General features: G+C 32.7%; 1 protein-coding gene across 1 annotated transcript in view; it reads right to left on the bottom strand.

Moving 5' to 3' along the window:
• Window positions 1-8,271, bottom strand: part of LOC123694670 (GTP-binding protein REM 1) — a 115,149-nt gene extending 106,878 nt beyond the window's left edge. The window contains exon 1 of the mRNA XM_045640166.1: window positions 7,751-8,271. Within this exon, the coding sequence (XP_045496122.1) occupies window positions 7,751-8,234 (484 nt within the window). The 5' untranslated portion in view covers window positions 8,235-8,271. The remainder of the gene's footprint in view (window positions 1-7,750) is intronic.
• Between the last annotated feature and the right edge of the window lie 4,994 nt (window positions 8,272-13,265).

Genomic DNA, 13,265 nt, shown 5'->3' with positions numbered 1-13,265 from the left:
TCTGCAAATGCGAAAATAACGAGTTATAAGTACCTATATCTAACATGAAAAACAAAGGACACATTATAGCCCTGTTCATGTAGGTCGTAATAAGAAATACTGAGAAAATCCTGGAAGAAGGTAATTAAAGCCATGGAGGGTTGTCGCGTAAAAACCACAGGACAGTTCTTTGGCATATTATGATTATAATGTACATATAACACATATAATGTATTTTGTAAAATTAAATTGTAAAACTGACATGATTAAAAAGAGCAACTATGGAGTTTCTTGCCGATTCTTCTCCGTAGATACTGCTTTCCGAATCGGTGGTAAATGTTAAAATATGTAATGACGTTTCAAAAGTGCTTCTAAAAGAAGTCTAATTGAATAAATAAATGTTTGAGTTTGAGTTTTGAGTTTGAGTTTAAAACAATATAACGTATGAGATATAACAGCTGTACCTTCATTTTGTCATATATTGCACAAGGAAAACCTAGAAATTGAGCTATATTTAATAAAACTGGACGTTGATTATTAAGCATTGAAAACGACAAAGTTACACACGACGTGAAAAACAAACATTGGTATATTTTGCCAATAAAGTTGTCTACACGTGCTCAATCCTATGTAAGGCGTGTAGGGTCAAATAAATGTTTGTAAGAAACAACTTAAATGAAGCAAACTTAGAAAGCAAGTATTGAATGTATAAAAATGTTGTATTATATTGTTATAGTGCGTATTTTTTCTGAACGATATTTATTCATACAACTAATTAAGTTCTGAGGCGAAAAATATTATGATAAAACAAGGGAAGTGTTGAAATTCAAAAATGTTTGTTATCATTATTTTTGAGACTATTATTTCTAATCGAAATTAAGTTATCTATTTTGATATTTCCAATCTGAATAAAATTACAATGATTATTTACATATTAAACACAAGAATCTAAGACTTAAACAGAAAACCGTAAAATAAAAACGTAACTAATATACTACATATTACGTACCAAATTAATCCTCAGACTTAGGCCTAAGTCCTAATCTTCGAATCTAGTCGCCAACAACCAACATAATACGAACACATAAGCGAGTTAACAAACTATTAGATAGGTACCAAGATAATCACAAGTTAGAAACAAAACGACTCTCGCACTTTTTCGATAATATCTAACGTTCTATTAATTACAGAACTTTTTACGATAAATTCTCCTTTGTTTTCTAGTTAACGAATAGGAAGTACCTACATAGAGAACTTAGCTTTTTTTCTTTTGCATTGAAATTGTTACCTGTTTAGTAAATTTGTAATTGTAATTATATAAATATAGATATTATGTGTCTGAAATAAAGAAGTACGTATTTATTTATTAAAATATTATCATTTTAATAGATACCTATTGTTTATTCGTTTTTTTTTTCGATCTTATGAGTTATGTTGTACCTTTGCCTTATTCATATGTTACGACTATGGTATCTTCTCAGTCTTTACAATCTGCTTCAAATTCTGAGAAATTAATGTTGTTTATTGTTAATGTCTTGCGTGCGATGATTTTCCTTTTTCGCGGAAAATAAAGCCTTTCAAGTCAATATAGGGTTGATGTACCACTAGTTGACCATTTAAGCGGTTTTATCTTTAGTTATATATAAAAAACGGGTTATTTGTTTTACGTTCAATGTTATTTTTGGGACATAGATAATTGAATAGTCACTGCAACTATTGTTCTTAGTATCAATTTGATAACCTTTAAAGGTTTTATGAAAACTACTCTGAAAGTTACTTCTGCTAAAAGTACCAATACCTGACCACTGATCACCAATATCTGACCATCATTGCTCTAAAAGTTGACCATTTTCAAAATGGACAAAATGTCCTTCTTCGAACATTATTTTGTTTAATAAATAAAAAAGTCTAGTAAATGTTATAAATCATTCTTACAATACTGTTATTAATCCTTAATGACTATACCTACGTACCATACAATCTTTTCTTCTTTCTCTTTTTCCTTCGACACCCAGTAGTCTTGCAATTTCTTGGAAGTTGTAGCAAAGAGCAAGCGTTCAGTCTTCTTTTTTAACGGAGAATCAGAAGGCCATATTAAATGTTTGCCAAAAGCTGGGCTTATTTGCTGTTGCATTTTAGTTATTAAATCTACTAATTTGGGCGAAGGAGGTTCAAGGAAATGACTGACTGAAGTTGATGTTGATTCGAGATGCATTGTTGGTGTTGGAATAGGACTTAGACGGCTTATATGGTTTGTTAAATTAGGTATAAGCACAAAAAAAAGCAAGTCTTTCTTAGCAAAATATAAAGAACCAAGAGCTGACCATACTGGTCAACAATAGGCGAAAAATTGTTTTCGTTGTTCCAAAAGATAACCAGGCCGCTAAAAATCATGAAAAACTGTTCATGCCAAAAATGAAGCCGAAAGTCTATAACAGAATGGTTCAACATTATGCCTATAACAAGACATATAAAGAGTAATCGATTGCATTCAAGATAAATTAAGATTTCCCAATCAACTCCCGATAAAAAACTCTTAGTAAAAAATGTGATTACTTACGGGGCACCTACTTAATTACATCTTCGTGTTGAAAAAATGTCAATATTTCTGATCAATAGCAGCAAGGTTTGTTTTTATTTTATAGATGATGTTGCTTTATAGAAAAAACAATAAACTATCATCTGGGGCTGCCGTATTTTCTTAATTGGCGCGTATATTTGAATTTTGGTCATGTATTGGTGCTTGGTCAGCTAGTGGTACATTGACCCTATATTCCGAACAAGAGAAAAATTAATGCTTAGAAGTTATCTTCACTACTAGGACAAAGCACATAGTACGATAGTACTCTACCTATAAAACAAAGTCGCCGTCGTATTCTGTCCGTCCTTATACAGTATGCTTAAATCGATAAAACTGCCCAATAGATTTTGATAAAAAAAAATAATAGATAGAGTACCTAGTTCACGAGGAAGGTATTTGTATATATTTTGCTGTCTAAAAAGCGGTCGAAGACGTGTGCGGAAAGCTGTCATATAATTCACAAAAATCTACCATTACTAATATGAGTTATAACTACTATCATAGATAATATAATACTGTATACTATACTAGTACTACTATCTATATTGACCACTATGCGGGGTAGTATGACCTAAAATAAGAGGGTTTGTTTATGACACAGTTTATTATCTCATATCGTAAAAGTTTATGTAGCTTGTGTGAGGCTAAGCTATCTTGGACTAGGTATCTAGTGCGCTATTTTAAGTGACTTTTGCACCTAATTGTTTCCATTAGTATGGAGGTATTTTCCATAAATATCTGTTAGTTAGGAGTTCTATCTATGCTACGAATGCGAATACATCGTATGTCTTAATGTGTGTATGTATGCTTAGATCTTAAAAACTACATTTGGATTTTGATGCAGTTATACGTGGTTCTTGAGGAAGGTTTTAGTATATAGTTTGTTAACTTTTGGAAAAAGCGGGCAAAGCAGCGCGCAGATTGCTAGTTAAGAATAAAATAGGTAATTACAGATTGTGTTTTTATAATAAAGAATCGTATTCAGTAGAAAATGAAATTATTTTGCATGTAATGATTTTAATCGTCGGATTTGTATTTATTATTATTTTTGATAAGAGGGTGAAGGTTTCTTTTCGTCGTGAAAATAACCACGAAGGGTAGGAAGGAACACACAGACATACAGTAATAATTTAGTTATTTATATGTAAGTATATGCAGATATGCTTCATAATTCAAAACATCTTTTAGTATAAATAATCACACCATTTATAACAAAAGTTTCACAATTTAACACAAACTTAAGTGAACATTTGGGTTTCTAATTCCGTGGGCATTTAACAAGGCGAAGGTCGAACTAGTAATTAAGTTTTGGCGAACATCGTAAATTTTTGTGTCTCACGCTATTACCGTAATTGTAGGTTTATATCCCTTTTTAGTAAACTTATTGTGCCGAAAACCAAGAACAGATTACTTGACTGACCGGTTGGCTTGGTTGGTAGTGACCCTGCCTTCCAAGCCAGAGGTCGTGGGTTCGATTCCCACCCGGGGCAAATATTTGTGTGATGAACATAGATATTTGTTCTGTGTCTGGGTGTTGATTATCTATATAAGTATTTATTTAAAATTATATATATGTATGTTTGTCAGCCATATGGTTTCCATAACACAAGCGAAATGGGATCAGATCGTTCCGTGTGTGAAAATTGTCCTGAAATAGTTATTTATATATTTATTTACTTACTACAGATTACTTATTGACGTAATACACAATAACACGCGATTATTATTAGGTAGACGTTCACAAACCATTTGCAAAAGGACGAATGTAAAACATTAGTCACACACTTATGGACTCAAAATCACATAATTATTTATCTTTTTCTCTGTCTCTAAAGCTTTATAATAGCTTAACTAAATAGTATTCTTTTCACTATCCTCAAAAATGCGAAAGTCTGTTTGTTTATCTTTCATTTCGCAACCAGTAATTTTATGTTAAGGTTGTTTTACGTACCTATGTAGAGAAACTAACTTAAAAGTTAAGAAGAAAAATAGAGAGGTAGAAGCTATTTTTTGACCGCTGTGAAACATCTGATTGCTAAGGAATTTTTCACACAGCCCCAAAGCAACTATTAAATTACATGCTAATTATTGAGCGAGAACCTTTACTTTTGCAAAGAAAGCAACATAGTGCATCGACCTCGTAGCATTTAAACGCCCTCATAGAATTTGCTTATTTTCCCAGCTCATACTCCGCAAACAATGAGCAGAAAATTCGTTGAAAGAATTTAAAACGCTAGGTAATTTATGAAATGAAACTTACAGCACGATTTATTTTTTATTGTTTAATCCCACTTTTCTTTAGAGCAGACGGGTCAAGGGTCGTAGCAGACTGGATTCTAACTCAAACATTAATTTAACTGGACTTCTTTTAGAAGCGCTTAGAATCGTCATTTTATATTATAAGGTATATTTTCTTCAGGATGCAATTCTTTAAGGAAGGTCGATTACAGAGATGTGTAATTACAATATATTCTGTTGATGTGTGCTTTAAAATTTGCACCTATATAACATAGCACTTGTAATATAGATTATGTTTATCTGTCAAATCACAGAAAATATACTGCGAGGTCATACAATAAAATTTCCATTTATCTTAAAATCTGAAACAAAACACTCACACTCACAGAAAACGTATACGTACATCTGAATCCTATAATAGGAAGCGCAGTTTTAATCAAGGTTTTCCGTAGCAAAGTAAAGTATAAAAATCATGATTAAAGCTTCAAATTTTGTCCAAATTTAAAAGCTTTGCAATTAACGTCGAACATCACGCTCTAGCAATAGCTAGAATGAAAGATAATCACTGCAACAGAAATGTAAACAATAGCAAATAATATTATATTATTTGACTCGCGTATTGTAATAAAATCAGATTAGTTTGAAAATCAATCATGCGTTGGTTGCTACTATAGGAATATATTGAACTATTTGACCCAGCCGATTGCACGATTGCCAATCAAAACCTTATGTAAAACTATCTTTCTGCCCGCGGCTTCACCCGCATTTTCAAATAAAAACCCGCGTAGTTCCCGATCCCGTGGGATTTCCGGGATAAAACCTATCCTTTGTGTTAATCGTAGTTACCCTCTATATGTGTGCTAAATTGCATTGTAATCGGTTCAGTAGTATTTGCGTGAAAGAGTAACAAACATACACACATCCTCACAAACTTTCGCATTTATAATATTAGTAAGACTATTCAGAAACTAATCCGACCCAGTTTCAAGCCAGTTATTAAATAAACACCAAACTCAAGCTCTGTTTCGATATAGGTTTATACACATCGATAACAAATAAGTTTCGTTCCCGCTCAAATTTAGCGAGAACTTTGACATATTTTCGTGGAAATATGAGCCCTGTGACCCCGTCGAAAGTTCAAGACGCCATCTTTGATGAGGAGTTAATCGTAAAATCCGATATTCTATATCACACTAACTACGCTACAAAGTACTTTAATATGAAATAAAATTTGCAGCCATTTTCTTGTACCTACATCCTGAGTCTAGACGTCGTAAAAGATGAAAAGGTTAATACGTTGATGCTTACAGTAAGCATAAAAACAGAAGAGCTCGGTGTTAAATGTGAAATGACAGAGTTAACAATACATTAGACGCATTCGGTTCTTAATAAAGTTACACCTCTATTGAATACCAAGTTTTATCAAAATGTTGAGTGTCGAAAGCATTGAAATTACAAATTCCAATTCTGTTTAGATGATCAGGCATAATTTACTATACTTGTGTTAATGTTTGAATTTTCTTTAGTAGAAAAACAGAATGAATCATCATTGTATACAAGTAGTGCCAATAAAAGTGCTTATTATTTGACATTGATTAATTTAGGAGGTTAAAAAGAGAATCGAATGGAGCAGAAAGAAATAAAGTAGATATATTTTTTATCCATTTAATTTTTCGGTTAATTTGGATTTAAATGAATATTAAAACATACAAAAATCCCTACATATTAGCGAATGCCCTATACTCACATTTGTACAAAATATTTTTTTTAGTATTGGTATAGTAAAAGTACTATCTATGTAAAGACCCAAACCTGAAAGTCTGATATTTTCTCGGTTAAGTGTTTATTTCATAGATTGTATGATAGTTAATTATGATTGATAAGCACGAAAAATTATTAAGTAACTCGATATCAATCAAGATCGCTGTATTGAAAACAATAACAAATAATAAAACAAATACAAAACATTGAACCAGATTTTCTCCTCCATCTGCTCATCTTCATCTACACCTACAAAAATACCTGTCTTTCGTCCAGTGTCTTACTCATAATTGACGTGGGTATAGGCAATTAATTTGTTGGCATATCGATGGCATTTCCTATACACGTGACCCTTATGAGTATGGTGCAAAAATATCGACATGGTTCAACAATTTTTCGAGGGCTCTCCGCTGTAGGCGTATTGGCGAGGAAAAACGTATTAGGATTATTATAGTGCATCTATTTCTATGGGATGATGGTGTATTAGCTCAGAATCTATTACAGAAATAAAAAAAAATATTAGCAGAGGAAATTTTAGTAGGAATCTAACTTTACGTATTGCCATTTGTAATAGAAGATTCTATCCATCTCTACAAATATGCAGATACATTTTCTTATAATCTTTGCACTAATAACTAGTAAAATTAATATGACATTAAACAGAATATATTAATTTTATCGATGTTTCTATAAGTTGTGTAGTTTTCTTTGGAAATAGATAAAGAACTTTATATTACTAAAGTTTACAGTTCAAACTATCCAACGAAACGTCGTGTAGAAGTGTCAAACTGCGTATAATTTACGTCTCGTATAAAACTTTATGACAGCCGACGACTGTTTAACATCTAATTTTTCGAAATTTATCTGGGTTATTGTATATTTTTACGCCGGTTATTGACCAAGTACGTCAGTACCTTTTTGTTCGTTGCCGAATTATTTTTACCTCAAAAGTAAACGCACGATCTCGTATATTGATTTATGCAAACTCATAAACGCTACTTCTGCATGATTCACAATAGCACAGATTTAACGAGTCGGGTTTTAGACGCACGAACGTTTAACGGGAACCGTCCATAAGGGAATCACTGAATTAATGCAGGCCATTTGCCAACTCGATTTGTAAAAGTCCAAATTTTACATTTATATATAGAGCAGGGTGAATGAACGTTACTACGTTGCTACGGCACTGACCTCCTTTCTGCGTTATGTTGAATGTGCGTAGCCTGTACGAATCTTCGTCGGGTTCTTCTTCGGGTTGGTGTTGTTTGGGGACGTCCAGGAATGCATTGGAGCGTCTCGGCTGGCTGTGTTGTCCGGCAGGGGGCCTGCGTCTAGCGGAAGCTTGTCTCCGAACTTGCGGTGGAGTTTCTGCTTCGGCCAGCCGCGGTTCAGAGCTGTACCGCGCTCTCGTATCTCTGTCGAGCTGCTGCTGTTGTTGCTGGCGACGGTGCCTCACAGAGCGTCCGCCGGTGATTCTGGCGGACTGCGAGCGGGCGGCCGGCCGCCGCCGCGGTGCCGGCGTAGTCTCTATCGGCGCGGCCAGCGCTTCCATACTCGCGGAAGCGGGCGCGCAGATGGATTGCGAGCGCTTCGTACGTCCGTCCGTAGCCATGGTCGCGACGTTACTGAAGCTGAAACTGAAACCCGTCCCCCGCCGCCCGCACACTTGTTGCATCTAGAGATTAGAACGATTCAACTGCCCACTAATTCGTGTCAACGTTTGTTCTGAATGAGCTTTTGTTTTTACAACGTAGGTAGATAAAACGGAATATGACGTGACGTGCATGTTGTCTATCAAATGGGGGAGATAGTTTTTGCCTTATATCATTTTTATGTTATTTATACGCCCGTGTTTCGTACGGAAAATTTGATCATACTATAGGTACCTATGTAGATACCTAAAAAAGAATCGTGTATGCTAATGGAATCCAGAAAAACATATTATTATAAGTCATCCGTTTCTTTATTATGAACTGTGAAATGTGTGTAATTAATCATATACAATTTAGATTAAAAAAATATATTTGATAGGAAGCTTTTCAAAAGTATAAATTATTTCAGGAAATGGTTTGTGTCATAAATTTTCGTAAATGTAATTTATGGTGACTACGAACTAGATGTTATTAATTACTTCCATAAATTTTCGACTGAGGATTGGTTTTGAATATATATAATAAAATTAATCCGCGGTAAAGTGACTTTAAAAGCTCTATTCAAGAAAGCTTTAGGTACACCCAAACACCAAAGTTTTCATTTTTTTTTTATAAATTATCCTATTTTTTAGACCGACCTACCATCAAAATAATTATAACATCTGTAAAGTCAAAAATTGTTTATAATATGAACATGAGAAATATAGACTAGTGTATAGAGTTTCTAGAGACAGGAATAGATTCAATTTTCATGTATAATGTAAAAGCTTCATTTTATCCCAGACCACTAATTATTATGAATGAAAATAATGTAAAAACTTTTACGATAATCGTATAAATTTGCTACTTCGTATTGACAAAAGTTTGAATGTATATAAAATGTAGAGCTTGAGCTCTACCGCTATATTGCTAAGGTATATCTTAAATTCAACATCATCAATTCAATAATTTCTTAGTTTAATTTTACACATTCTCACCACACTACACCATTATACACTACACACACAGTACACACATTCACACATCCATACCAAACATTCTATAATGGGTAGGTACGTTTTCCTCTTTTTTGTATATCATGTCCAAAAATATATATATATATATATGTATAAATTAATTTTTTCCACTTTATCATTGTTATAATTAATGTAAAACTACTGTCTTATTATTGGTATTCCTTTTTATTGGCGTATTGTTTTGTTAAAGTTAAATAAAAATATTGTAATACAAATAGCTGTAAGGTATGTATGTAAAAAATAAAATAAATAAAATAAATAAATACTTCAAGTACCTAAACAAAATAAAGAACCATCTTTATCAATAGTGGAAAACTATATTAAAATTATTCATACGAGTCGTATTGTATACTAGCTGTGCCGCGCGGTTTCACCCGAAGACGAACCCGCGTGCAAAATCAAGTACACAATATTTCTATAGTTCACGTGTTATCCTGATGTATAACCCATATTCCTGTAAAATGTTATCCAAACCCGTAGTAGTTTTTACGTGAAAGAGTGAAACATCTACGAGACTTTATTATTGTGTGGATTATTCAATGTATTAAGAACGAAATATCTTTAAAAGTTGCACAATGCACATATTGTATGCGTCATCTACTGAAAAAAGGAGATGATCACCAAATTACTTTTGTCATACCTAATTGCACTTAATAGTCACCTTTCATTATTTCAAAACTAATAATAATTATCAAAAGTAAAAATATTACAGATAAAGATCTTTTAATTTCAACTAGGGATATAGTCGCGTCCTCTATAGATAGGGAGGCGAAGAGGGGAATTTTCTGCAATACTCGAGCGTGGCAGTTTAAGATATGAGAGATACCTTAGACCTAATAGAACAACCTTGTTAACTATTTAGCTCTTTAAGTAGTGACGCGCGCCCAGGATAGACGATCAGATTAGTAAAAAAAAATCGATAGTCTGAAATACTCGAGCGCGTCAGATTAAGATATTGGGGGTTGATTTTAGTGTTTTAAGACTAAATTTAACTAATCTGACGATAAGTCCTTGACGCCGCCAAGTTATAGGATCGCGAACTTGTAAAAAAAAAACGTTAATCCGGCATTCTCGAGCGCGATTGTTTTTATTTTTATTTTGAAGAATATAATCTAAAACTTACTAAAAATACAAAATCTGCCGGTTTCCGCGTGACCGGAAGTCTGGAGGAGCCATTTCGTCTTCCGAAAAACGCGTTGCAGCATATAAGTCGCGAACTTTACTTTTTCCAAAAAAAAAGTTTAAATAAACAAAAAAGGTAATTTTATTTTACAAAAAAAGGTCTCTTTTCATTTTTGTCCAAAATTAAAACTTTTTTTACTTGAATCATCATAAAAACTCAAACTCTCGGTTTTTTGAGTATTTCTCGAAAACTGAGGGTGTTAACAGAAATTGATATGAAATAACGATGATTATAAAAAAGAAACCCACAAACCTTTTTCGGTCAGATTAAGAGAACCCACCAACGTTTTTGTCAGATTAAGAAAATCTGCTTTCAGGATACCGAGATAAACCTCCCCTATGAAAATCTGACGCGCTCGAGTATTTCAAAAGGACTTTTTTTTTCTGCATTTTCAAAAATTCATCGTAACTTATCGTCACGCCGAAATCGTCAGTTTTTTTAAGGGGAGCTTCCTTGGGGCCTACTTAACACCCCTTCCGAAAATCTGACGCGCTCGAGTAAAATTTTTTTTTGTGCATTTTTGACGAATTAATATGCCTAGCCCCACCACGCAAACCGGCAGATTAGTATACCGTTGTTATCAGAGGCACTTGGGGCATACGTAGTATGAATATCTGACGCGCTCGAGAATGCCCAAGTAACTATTTTTTTTTACATTTTTGAAAATCCGTACACGCCAAACCCACCGCTAAAATGGTTTTTACCATAGAAGCTTTTCTTTTCGAAATTATTTTATCTATCGATTTTGATAAGTCTCGACGGCGCCGTTTAATTACGCCATTTAGCTACCTCGCCTCCCTATCTACTAAAAATTAAGAAATAAGTTAGGCGCAAACATCCAGCGTTGCCTTATTTATTTTTTTATTTAGACCTACATAGTGTTACAATATGAATCCTTATAAAGTTTCGTTTTCAATGGAATGGTACATAATAAAAATATATATTAATAATAAATTGTACCACTACTTCAGGTAATTTATCTATTAATAGATATTACAAGAAGATGTTCACCTGCCAAATAACTCATGTGCACTGCCAAATACGATTCCTAGTATTAACATTAATTTCTATGTTAATGTTTCAATTAATATAAATATAAATCGTTTAATGTTAGCTAACTTTAGCCCGCGGCTTTGCCCGCTTTGTATAAAAATTCACTAAAACCATCCTCGAGAACCACCTATCTCTACCTATTAAATAAAACGTATCAAAATCCATTTCATAGTTTTTAATTTTACTAGATACATAGAGACAGACAGATAAACAGCGGGAAGCGACTGTGCTTGGTACTAGTCTATAAATCTGTAGAAGGGTCAATTCTGTACATTGAAAATATTGAAAAAATAAATAGCAGGGGGTGTTACTGGATCGATACCAAACCCAAATATGTGATTAAAAAATTTTTTGTCTGTCTGTCTGTCCGTCAGTCTGTCTGTCTGTATGTGAAGGCATCACGTGAAAACTAAAGGTTCGATTTCGATGAAACTTAGTATGATTATACCTTATTATCTTGGGCATAAAATAGGATACTTTTTATCCTGAAAAAATACGTAGAAAAAAAAATCTTTCACCATTTTTCTTAATTTTTCCGCGCGGACGGAGTCGCGGGTGGAGCTAGTATGTAATAATTGCAGTGATTAAATTTCTACTCAACTACAGTAAAAAGAAGAGCTTTATCTTTTATTTCAATAGAAGAAAACAAGTTTTTCTTGAACGACATAAATATTTCTTTTTTTTAGTTTTATTAACCTTGCTGATAGTTTAAATACATAAGCCTTAAGAAATTATATTCCATGCGTCTTGAGAAAATTTTGCATTTTCTTACCCTGCTCTACAATTTCTCAAGTTCGCGCTTAACTCCATAGATGGCGCTATAATCAAATTGAAAGTATAAAATTACATAATATATAATAATACTATACTAAGAGCCGATTTTTCAATCATTGGTTAAAATTTATCCGTCCAATAAAGTATTACACGAACATTTTAAAAAGTCACCTGTAAACTGTCAAATACGGACAATTCGAATACATTTTTGAAATGGTAGTTTAATACGTTATTCGATGAATAAGTTTTAACCAACGATTGAAAAATCAGCCCTAATTGTAATAATGTATAACAATTAATTAACTAAGTTCTATAATATTATGATGTTTAACTAATTAACATATAATCTGATAACTTATTAGTATGCTTACATAAAATTTACTCCTTCCTGAGGATCGTTAGATTCAATCAGGTATAATTTTATTAAAAATAACCGATCCTTTTTTATACCAACACTAAGAATCTTCTGTCTTTTGCTTTCTTTTATTTTTAAAATCCCGTATTATACTGAAAATTCTTCTAAGGAATGAATTACATAATAAAATAACATTAATAATTAAATTACATTCGAACTTTATCATGGATTATTATGAATGAAAAGGTACGAAAACAAACATTCGACCGATGACATAAACCAGTAAAACCAGAGGTCATTAGCGCAAAGTTGAGAACAAAAAATCTATTGACACGGCATTCGCAACATAATACTCATTTTTGTTTTGACTAGGAATTGCGAACATTTTCCTTTCAAAGTGCCTGAATTTAACTATTTAAATTCATTAATAAGTTTCTATTAGTATTATAAAAGATTAAAAATTACTTCATACTTATCATTTATTTGTTCTTATAAAACAAAAATATCATGGTATATTTACACAAATTATTGGGATAAAATTATAAATGTACGTTTACTACACTACAAAATATTGAATATAATTAATAGATACAAACTATTATTTTACCAGGTCCATTCATTCCATTGTTCACAAGATCAAAGATGCTCAGGCGCATAATATCAAGATGTTTTC

The sequence above is a fragment of the Colias croceus genome, chromosome 9 (genome assembly GCF_905220415.1).
Source record: "Colias croceus chromosome 9, ilColCroc2.1".
NCBI lineage: Eukaryota > Metazoa > Arthropoda > Insecta > Lepidoptera > Pieridae > Colias > Colias croceus.
The sequence above is the reverse complement of the archived record's forward strand: the minus strand, read 5'-3'. Positions and strand labels throughout refer to the sequence as shown.